The sequence below is a fragment of the Olea europaea genome, unplaced genomic scaffold (genome assembly GCF_002742605.1).
Source record: "Olea europaea var. sylvestris unplaced genomic scaffold, O_europaea_v1 scaffold2495, whole genome shotgun sequence".
NCBI classification, from domain to species: domain Eukaryota; kingdom Viridiplantae; phylum Streptophyta; class Magnoliopsida; order Lamiales; family Oleaceae; genus Olea; species Olea europaea.
In genome coordinates this window covers 6,558-18,113 of record NW_019243184.1, presented here as the reverse complement: position 1 = coordinate 18,113, position 11,556 = coordinate 6,558, and the positions used below count along the sequence as shown (strand labels likewise).

At 35.4% G+C, this 11,556-nt stretch overlaps 2 protein-coding genes across 2 annotated transcripts in view; one reads left to right on the top strand and one right to left on the bottom strand.

Moving 5' to 3' along the window:
* Window positions 1-318, top strand: part of LOC111382420 — a 1,750-nt gene extending 1,432 nt beyond the window's left edge. Inside the window, exon 3 of the mRNA XM_023006389.1 lies at window positions 261-318. Within this exon, the coding sequence (XP_022862157.1) occupies window positions 261-318 (58 nt within the window). The remainder of the gene's footprint in view (window positions 1-260) is intronic.
* A 3,594-nt stretch (window positions 319-3,912) lies between these two features.
* LOC111382419 lies at window positions 3,913-5,058 on the bottom strand. The gene is made up of 2 exons (XM_023006388.1): window positions 4,545-5,058; window positions 3,913-4,454 (listed from the first exon to the last, which is right to left on the bottom strand). The coding sequence occupies exons 1-2, from the start codon at window positions 5,056-5,058 to the stop codon at window positions 3,913-3,915; spliced, it is 1,056 nt and encodes a 351-aa protein (XP_022862156.1).
* Window positions 5,059-11,556: the final 6,498 nt, after the last annotated feature.

Here is an 11,556-nt window from a genome sequence, read left to right as displayed (position 1 = left end):
CAACGTGAAATTTTTTATATGATAGATATATGGAGGGAAGTGCTAAGAATCCAGCCAAATAATTAAAGACAAGAATTACACGAACAATATGAAAATACTGGATCACACAACAACCAAGATTTTTGTTGAAGAAGAGGTGAATTTATTATACCAAGAAATCAAAATTTTCTTTACAAGATTTAATTTTTTCAATCTTAACAATTCTATCAAGTTTCCAATGTATACAACAATGATCTAATTGTTACTTTGAGCCTATGAAGATTCTACTCTTTGTGGAGTATTTATAGGAGTCAAATCATGGAGTTACGGACGAAATAGAGTCCTTAATCTCGAAGTCTTTATCAAAGTCAAACAGTTAATGCATGTGAAATTGGATCCCTTATCTATAGAGACTTCAAAACCAAAATTATCTAAACTTCCTCCATGAACTAAAATTCCAAATCACATAAAATTTGAGTCACAACCTAACAAATTCCATCTTGACACAAATTCCAAAACAAAGAATTAAGTTATCGCTCTTCAAGTTATTTTCCAACTCTTGCACCATGCCAATTCAGAGCACACCATGCCCTTGTCGGGCATATTAAGCAACAGTTAATTAAATCCAATCATTACTTACCCGCAGAACTACATTGCGAGCCAACTTTGCCGAATCATCTGGTTCTCTTTCAGCTCCAACTGAGTCACCAAACATGCTCGAATCATCGTAAGCACTTTTAACTCCACCTAAGTTGTCAAATCTGCTTGAATCATGTTGTAAAATTTTGTTTCGCAAGTGTACGACTCGTAACAAGTAATATTGGACCTAAGAGTCCGAATTGTCGATCCCACAAGGAGTATTTTCTAGTACTTAATTCAATTTTTCTTTAACTACTATTTGAGTAAAACAAATTAAAAGTTGTATGATTTGAGTTTTAATCTAAAATCTAGAAAATAAATGGATGCTCACACAATTGGTTGAAAAATCAAATAATGAATGGATGTTAGGGCAGAATAACTTCACATATTGATCACTTTTACATCTCAAATTAAAAACCAATTCTAATGTAGCATTCGGTCGAATTCTCTTATTGTATTCAATTTACCCCTCTCGAGTTCTCATTGAGCCTATTCAACTAATTAAATTACATATCTCTATGCAAATTCAACTTAGTTAAACGAGTTATTTGTCCTAGAAATTCAATTATGACCGCAATAAATGGTATAAGTATCTCTACTCGTATACCAATGCACTGGATTTTACTGCATGGTCTAAATCCTAAACTTATATCTCTATTTGTAAATAATTTACAAAAAATCATCAAATTATTAATCAGATAATTTTATGCATTCAACTCATAGCAAAATCAACAAATGAAAAAAATTAAAAACTAAGAATATTAATAAGAGAACGTAAAAGATTCCAATAGGTTACATTATTCACCCAAAACATAAATTTAACTATTCATAATGCAAGAAGAAAAACAATCAAATGTCTTAGAATGCATCACCGAATTTGTAATAAAGATGTAAAAGAAAGAGTAGAATTCTTGCACTAAGATCTCCTTCCCCTTCTAATCAATGCTTCAAATCTTCAATTGCTTGGTGTTATTCTTCTTGAATTTCTCTTTTGAATCTCCTTTTTTGTTGTCTTGCCTCCAATGTGTGTAAAACCCCAAAAGTATGAGAAAGATTGTATTTATAGGTGCTCGCTTCGTTTTGTGTAGAAGTAGGGTTTTTATGGACTTTAAAAGGGCCCAAAATTTGCGCCCTAGACGACCCAGAGGCAGCGCCTAAGCACTACGTCTACAGTACCTAGGCGTTGATGGTGGTGCCTAGGCGCTATGATTGCAGTGCCTAGGCGTTGCCTCTCGGGTTCAAATTTCATTTTTTTACTTTCGTAGCGCCAATGCAGCACCTAAGCGCTGTCTTTCTGCCTCAATTTCCTTGTTTTTGGCATCTTCATCTACTTTAGTACCTCTTTTTACATCACCTTTCCTATTCTTCAAAACACCACCAACAAACACATAAAAAACATTCTATACTCACAAGTGAAACAAACTCATCAAATACCTCCAAACTTAATCATTTGCTAGTCCTCGAGCAAACAAACAACCAAACAATAAAATCATCCAAGGACGACATACACAAGCATGCAAAAGATAATTGGTTGGATAATCAAACTTTTTACTTCAAGATTCGAGATTTTGATGTTTATTCCACAAACATGCTTCAAGTCACAATACCAAACCAATATCTACTCTTCCAGTGCAAAATCAATGCGTGTGTGTGTGTGTGAAGAATTAAGTAATCCACCATGACTGCACAAGTTATTTAAACTCTGATCCTCTGTAGTCAAATATATCCTCACGTTTCTCGTGTGGTTCACACACCCCTAAACTTATTCTTTTCACTCATTCCAGCGTGTAACCTAAGGTTGAATCTTTCATTATTATCCTCACCCTCTTGAGTTCAGGTGGACGTTACTAGTTGTAAGTCAACACTTTAGTGAGCATGGATTTTCCAATTATTTTGTTGCTTCGACCGCCATGACTCAACTAGCTAATTATCATTCATCGAAAGTCAAATTTCCTCAAATAAGTCTTAGGACTTAACAAAGGTATTTAGTGCTTTTGCTCTTTTCATGCACTTGTTTTTTCTGTTTTTCGCAAGATTTTTTTTCATTCTCTCCATTAAGCTTTCTAGATGACCCCTGTAGCAGGCTTTTGACCGATGACTTCCAAATCAGATGATTTTAGGGCACCAGGTTTTAAACACCCTTACAGGCTTACTGACCTGAGTCAAAAAGGCTTCGAAGAGAACTAATTTTTATTTCAAGTGCAGCTTCATCTTTGATAGCCTTCTAAATGACCCCTGTAGCGAGCTTTATGCCGATGACTCCCTAATTAGACGACTTTAGGGCACCAGGTTTTAAGATACCCTTGCAGACTTAATTACTTGAGTCATGAAGATTTCAAAGAGAAGTTTTTCAATTTCACATGTATATGCATTGATTAGTGCAATGTCCCTATTACCCACTTATTGAAACAAACCGACCTCCAACTTAAGACTCTCACCTAGTTTTATCATGTTAGTCTAAGACAATCCATACATAAGTTTTTACACATGGAATCCAAATTCACATCTGCATCTTCCTACAACTGTAAAGTCACCACCCCAAACTATGCTAACTTTGGTCTAAGAATAAATAACTTACTATGGTTTAAGTAAAGTATCTATGTCCAATTAAATCAACCTATCTAACAAATGAATCAACTCGTTTTATCACAGTTTTAGACTCAATTTTAGTGCATATATAATATCGAATTTTGCAAGGTTAAGCTTCAATCAATCTAGCATGTATCATATCCACAGTTCATAAATCAACACCAAATCTCAAAGTAAAACGTAATTGTAAACCAAAATGTCCAACTCAAAAAATTTTTAGGTTGGCAATTAATAATAATACACTCCCCCAAACTTAAACTAAATATTGTCCTCAATGTTAACTTTAAAAGAAAATGATGGAGACTTTCTTGAAACATTAGTATTGCCTATGATGTTGTGGTGTCTTGGTGTTGCATTTGATCGACTCTTCTTCCACATTCTCTTCCAAACTTGAGATTTGTCCCATTTTCTCCATGTCCATGTTGGTTTGAGTGTTCCGCAACGTCATGTTCCTGAAAAATTAAATTCATGGAACAAGGGTTACTTAGCTTAAACATCTAATAACCAACTTAATTACTCCAAGACCAATGGGTAGAAGGGGTGTGGATGATGTTTCCTAAATAAACTGTAAATTAAACTATCCTAGAACTTTGAAAACAAAATAAATAAAATAAAATAAAAACTTGGGTTACCTCCCAAGAAGTGCTTCTTTTAAGTCATTAGCTTGACTTGTGTCGCTGATTTATCATGGTGGCTCAAACTAAGTTATTCCATCATTGCACTTTGTGCAATTTTCATTGATGCAGTCCTTTTTTGTTCTCCATATTTTGATTTGCCCATGAGCCCATCCTTATCTCTTCCAAGAAGTTCTCCAAAATTTGGTTTTTTGTTCTGACAGCTTCGTTGATCACGTGGCTCTTCTTCATCAATTCTATAGCAATCATTTTTATTGGGAGGTTTCTCATATTGGATGTAAATATTGAATATCTCGTGCTTGTCCTCCACCCTCAAGATTAGTTCTCCCTTCTCCATGTCGATAAAGGTTCGTCCCGTTGCTAAGAATGGTCGACCCAATATAATTGGAATGTCTTGATCTTCTGGTATATCCAATGCAATGAAATCCATAGAAAATATGAAATTTCCTACTTTTACGAGTACATCCTCAACTTTTTCATGTGGCCTTGAGATTGTTCTATCAGCTAGTTGTAGCGTTATTGATGTTGAGTTGACTTTACCTAGTCCCAATTTCCTAAAACCAGAATACAACATTAGATTAATACTAGCACCAGTATCACACAACACATTAGCTGAACAGAAATTTCCAATTGAAATTGGTAAAGTAAAACTCCCTGGATCCTTCAATTTAGGAGGCAATTTTCTCTAGACTCTTACACTACTTTCTTCAGTTAATGCCATAGTTTCAAACTTTGGAAGCTTTATTTTCTTTGTCAACATCTCTTTCAAAAATTTCGCATAGCTTGGAATTTGTAGTATTGCATCAATAAACGGAACATTGATCTGGAGCTTCTTGAGAACATCGAGGAATTTTTCATAATTTGTATCTTGTTTGTTCTCCTTGAGCTTTTGAAGAGAGAGAATGGGAGGCATGTCAGCTTTGTCTAGACTTGATGTTTTAGTAGCTGATGTTTCTGTACTTTCTCTATTTTCAGTTGCGTTTGGTGTAGATTTTTCTACCTTTATAGCTTCATCAATCACTTCCTGGTCATCTTTTCTTTTAGATCTCTCTATAGTGATCTCTGACGATTGTACCTCACTCTTTGTACTTATAACATGAATATTTTGCTCCATCGACTTCTTTCGAAGTCTTTGGGAAAACGAAAGTGGAGGTACATATGCTTTAACTTTTACGGGGGCCCTGGGTGGATCGTTCTCCACTACTTTAATCGCCATCACCTATTCTTTAAGATTTATCATTAAATTGCCTGACAATGTCCCTTGTGGACGTTCTGTAAGTTGTTGTGCTATCTGACCAATTTGTGTCTCCAGTTTCTTGATGGATGCCTGTTGATTTTGAAAGTTCATGTCAATTTGCTAGAACACATTGTCTGTCTTCTACACATATTGTTGAAACATCTCCCCTAAATTTGGTCTTCTTTCTTGCTGGAAATTCTTCCCATATGAGTTAAAATTACGGGAGCTATTTTGAATAAAGTTTACTTGTTCCTCTGAAGAAGTGAGCATCATGCAGCTCTCTGTAGCTTGATTTCTCCCACAATTCTCACATGCTGAACTGACCATAATTGCATTTGCTCCATGTGTTTGCAATTTTACAAGTAACTCTACCTGTTTTGTTAAAGCTGTTATTTGGGCAATGGTAGCTGCTGTGCTGTCTAACTCATACACTCCACCTGTCCTTGGTGGAGCCACTCTCTCCGATGAGAACATAGAATGTGTAGTGGCAATCATAGAATGTGTAGTGGCAATCAACTCGAATAATTCTATGGTTTGTTGCACAGATTTTTCTATAATGGATCCACCAGCTGAGGTATCAACTTGAGATTTTGACAGTGGTGTAAGTCCAGTGTAGAAGTACTGCACTTGATTACCTATAGTAATTCCATGGTTTGGGCATTTTCTCATCATCTCATTAAACCCATTCCATGCCTCATGATAGCTTTCTCCTTCTTTCTATTGAAAAGTTTGAATCTCCAATCTGATTTTAGCTACTCTCACCGATGGGAAAAATTTATTGCAGAATTTCTTGGTTAGTTCTTCCCATGTAGTAATGCTGGCATGAGGCTCTGCATCTAACCACTCCAATGCAACATCTCTCAATGTAAATGGAAATGGTCGTAATTTAATAGCATCTTCATTGACCCCTGGAGAGTGGAAGTTTTGACAATTTCTGAGAAATATGGAGATATGTGTGTTCGGATTCTCATGAGGTATCCCATAGAATTGTAGAGTGTTTCTCATCAAGTTGATCCAATCTAGCCCCATCTGAAAGTTATTCACCCCAAAATCTGGATACACAATACTGGAGTGCATGGGTGCTGCTATAGGTGTCAAGAACATTGATACTAACAAATCACCTTCATTTATTCCCCCTTGCTCAAGCTGCTGTTCCGGTGGCACCACCACTCTTGCGGCCATTTGTTCAATCAACTGAATAGGGATAGGAATTTGTTGATTGTCAGCCATTTGATGTTGCTGTTTTTGTTTGTGTTTTTTGCGTCTTCGTCTGAAGGTACGTTCTATCTCCGAATCAAACAGTTCAAGATCGTCGCCTTGAGCACAGAGCATACAATGAACACAATTTTTTGTAAATAAAAGAAAAATAAACAAATCAAATAACAGTTAAAAAAATTAAGACTAAAAGAAATAGTCCCCGGCAACGGCGTCAAAAACTTGTTGTAAAATTTTATTTCGCAAGTGTACAACTCGTAACAAGTAATAGTTGACCTAAGAGTTCGGATTGTCGATCCCACAAAGACTATTTTCTAGCACTTAATTCAATTTTTCTTTAACTACTATTCGAGTTAAACAAATTAAAAGTTGTATGATTTGAGTTTTAATCTAAAATCTAAAAAATAAATGGATGCTCACACGATTGGTTGAAAAATCAAATAATGAATTTAGGGCGGGATAACTTGACCTATTGATTACCTTTACATCTCAAATTAAAAATCAATTCTAATGTAGTATTCAGTTGAATTCTCCTATTGTATTCAATTTACCCCTCTCGAGTTCTCATTAAATCTATTCAACTAATTAAATTACATAACTCTATGTAAATTCAACTTAGTTAAACGAGTTATTTGTCCTAGAAATTCAATTAGGATCGCAATAAATGGTATATGCATCTCTACTCGTTATATCAATGTACTGGATTTTACTACATGGTCTAAATCCTAAACTCACATCTCTATTTGTAAATAATTCACAAAAAACCATCAAATTATTGATCAGATAATTTAATGCATTCAACTTATAGCAAAATCAACACATGAAAAATTTAAAAACTAAGAATCTTAATAAGAGAATGTAAAGGATTCCAATAGGTTACATTATTCGCCCAAAAAATAAATTTAACTATTCATAATGCAAGAAGAAAAACAATCAATTGTCTTAGAATACATCACCGGATTTGTAATAAAGATGTAGAAGAAAGAGTAGAATTCTTGCACCAAGGTCTCATTTCCCTTCCAATCAATGCTTCAAATCTTCAATTGCTTGGTGTTATTCTTCTTGACTTTCTCTTTTGAATCTCCCTTTTTGTTGTCTTGCTTCTAATGTGTGTAAAACCTCACAAAAGTATGAGAAATATTGTATTTATAGGTGTTCCCTCCATTTTGTGTAGAAGTAGGGTTTTTATGGACTTTAAAACGGTCCAAAATTTGCGCCCTAAACGACCCTGACGCAGCGCCTAAGCGCTACGTCTGCAGTGCTTAGGCGCTAATCGTGGTGCTTAGGTGCTACGTCTCCAGTGCCTAGGCACTGCTTATCGGGTTCAAATTTCATTTTTTTTTTTAGTTTCGTAGCACCTTAGGCGCTAATGTAGCGCCTAAACGCGCTGTCTTTCTGCCCCAATTTCCTTATTTTTGGCCTCTTCGTCCGCTTTAGTACCTCTTTCTGTCCCAATTTCCTAATCTTCAAAACAACACCAACAAACACATCAAAAACGTTCTATACTCACAAGATTTAGCAAATAATCAAGCTAATATTGTGCAAAATTCCCGAGTGAAACAAACTCATCAAATCACCACGAGCAACATGATCAACAGGATCATACCTAGCTCCACCTAAGCTATTAGGAAGTTCTTCAATATCATTACTTGAATCACCACGAGTAACCTAATCACAACCAATTCAACCTGAGTTACTGTTTATCTAACCATAAGCTACAGCTGCTTTCAGAGTGACTATCGAACCTTCTAATACATATAACCAAGACTTTCTCCACCTCCTTAACACAGCCCTAGCACCATTGCTAAGTTTCAGAACTCTACTTCCACCGGTATACCGGTACCATTTTGAATAAAAAATACTCAAAGAGATTAGATTCCTATTTATACCTAGAGTATGTCGAACCTGACCAAGTGTTCTAATCATTCCATCAAACATTTAGATTTTGATGTTACCAATCCCAATTATCTTACAAGGCTCATTATTTCTCATCATCACAGAACCTCTTCTAACTGCTTTATATGAAGAAAACCAATCCCAATTTGAACACATATGAAAAGTGCAAGATTAATCAAGAATCCAATCCCCATCAAGTTTGGAGTCACCATCAATTATTGCCAAAAGATCTTCATCATTGTCTTCTTTTGCAAGATTGACATTATCGAAGATTTCTAGTTGTTCCTTCTGATTTGTAGTAGCAAACATATTTTGCCACTCATAGCAGTCTCTCTTCATGTACCGCTTGTTGTTGCAACACCAATAGACTCTACCACTATTGTTATTTTTGACTCTATCCTTTCCATGACCAATTGTCTTCTTCTCACGAACAATGAGATCCTTTGTCTAGACCTCAGAGTCGACGACCAGTTTCTTCATATTCTTCTTACAATAAAGCGCATCATGTACCTCGTCAACAGTGAGAGTATCCCAATTATAGAGAATAGTATCTCTAAAAGTTACATATGAAGGCGGCAACAAACATAACAATCTCAGCCATAAATCCTCTTTATCATACTTGACCTTCGTGATCTCCAAATCAGTGACAATTTCCTTGAACACTGATAGATGATCTTCCAAATATCCATCTTTCATCAAGCGATGAGAATACAAATATTGTTTCAAGTATAACTCACTAATCAAAATCTTTTACATACTAAGTCGCTCCAATTTCAACTATAACCTAGCGCCACTTTTCTCCTTTACCACATCCTGAATAATTTGATTAGAAAGATGAAAATATATCTGTGATGGGGGGTTTTTTTTTTAATTTTATGTTGCTTCTCCTCCGCTGTCATTGTTGCAGGCATTCTATCCACCCAACAAAGCATCATTCAAGTTCAATTGAGTAAGAATTGTTCGTATATTTATTTGTCACAAAAATTATCTACTGTTGCGATCCAAAAGTGAAACCTCAAATTTCATAGTTGTCATCTCTACGACAATTGACATTGTTTCAATCTCACTTTGATACTCAATTTGGACCTTCCACGAACCAACCAAATGCAATAAATTATGTGAAATAGTTGTTATAGATAGAAACTGCTGTCACACACAGCATTTAAAAAATATATATAGAATAAAATAAAAAATTGTGACCATATTTTATCTTTCCATTATTATTATTTTTTTTCATCCTTAAAACCCCGATAGTTAAAACATTTGAATATGAAGAAAATGTTAATGAACCGAAACCATTGGTCTTTTTAAGTTATACAGGTTCGAGTGCACTTTCTTTGTACTTCAACGCTTTAAAGTCCAAAGAATTATCAAAACAATACTAAAATACTGATCAGCTAGTCTTATGTCATGTATTCACATTCTACTCTCAAAATTGTTCTTTAATTGCATAAAACAAACGGAATGTAGCAGAAAAAAGTTGGCCACTAAATAATATTAAATGACAAATGGTTAGATAATATAGTTGACACAGTAGGGGCATTACATTCTGTTGGGTTTTTTTTTATACCCAATAAATTTCGGACAATGATTTTAACGTGTGTTAATATTATTTCATAGGCATAGGTCGATGAATGAAATAAGTCTAACAACCAAGTCCATAAGCTACACCCAACCCAATTGTATTCCCTTATGGATGGCTTGAATCTTGATCCGTTTACCCCTTTAATGGTCCAACTTAAAGCCTAACCCTAGAGTATATATATGGCTATAACCCTAGCCACTTTCTTATGATGTATTGTGTAATTTTGAGAGAAGAAAAAGAGAATCCTGGCTACCCCCCTTTGGGTGAGAAAAATGGTCTCCAGAAGTGTCTAGAACGCTTGTATAACGTGTGCAATTGGTGGTTCCTTCATAGTATACCTTGTGGTGTCTTATCCTAGCCTTTGTGGCCACAAATCATCATCTTTTCTTGTCCTATGTGGGTAATATTGAATAAAAATCGAGGTGATTCAATTGGTTGTGGTTTCGAGCCGATTGGACTGGTTGTTGGTTGAGAAAGGTGCGTTTGACTAAGCCCGAAAATCACCGATGTGAAGATCTTTCAAGAAAGCTTCTGTAACAATTGGTATCAGAGCTTCAAGGTGGTGGTTTTGGCTCGTGAAACGTAGCAAAAAAAGTCCACAAATCGGATCGAAGAAGCTGTCCAAAAACTGTCAAAATCAGTCTCCATTTTTTCGTGTTTTCTGATCAATCCAGAAGAAGTTTGGGAAAATAGAGACCACTGACGTGATGTGCAGGAGAAGGCGCACCCTGTGAGAAGGCGCGTGACGGTCAATGCCAGCGCATGTGTCCCAAGCGCAGAGAGGAAGAGATGCACGTGAGTGGGAATTTCAAGGAGGTCCCTTCAGGCAATTTGTTCCTCATATTATTTCTAACATTTTTCGTGTTGAAAGTTTTCTATTTTAGGGTACACAATAGAATCTGGATAGTATTGTTCTTCGAGCGTTCGGGACTCGATCGTAATTTTTTGGTTGCTGCAGTTTCCAAAAACTTTAAGATGAATAGTGGTGGTTCTAAAGTGATAAATTCGCAACTCTCGTAATTTACGGACTTAGATAGGTCCGCTCTGGTATATTGGCTTAACTCAGTTTAAATTTCAGCATTAGCAGTCATCGTGTGGGGTGATCGTTAGGATTGGGGGTTGTCATTGCTTGACAACCATTGCTTGTGCTAGAAAATTTAGGAATTATTTGCTCTATTTTGAAGTGTTGAACTTTGATTGCAAATTGATAGTTGATTTTGTGCTTATCTGTCATATAGTCACTGTGTGAGACTTGTTGCATGAAAATTTGAAATTTTTTGTTTATATACCTTTGTGTTTGCATTAATTATCCAATTAGAACACCTACATTTGACCCGTTCGAACGTTCCCTTGATCTAAGATCGTGAATTTTACGAAACCCTGAGAATCTAGAATGGTGTATATTACGACTTTAGGATTACTTTGTGTGACCTATTTGTGATTTGGTTGTTCTGTTTTTTATTTTCTCCTTAAAAATGTTTTCACACTTTGAAGTTGGAATTTTCAATGGGAAAGAGGATTTTTCAATTTGGCAACAAAAGATGAAGGGTATTTTAATCCAACAAAAAGTTTCAAAGGCCATAGATGGCAAATTTCCTGCAAATTTAATAGAAGCACAAAAAGAAGGGTATGATGAACTTGCATACACTTCAATTATTTTACACATGTCTGACACTGTTTTGAGAAAAGTAGGAAAACTTGATTCTACTGAAGAACTTTGGGAAAAATTGGATGATCTATATTTACTTAAATCTACTCCCAATAAATTTTATCTTCTTAAG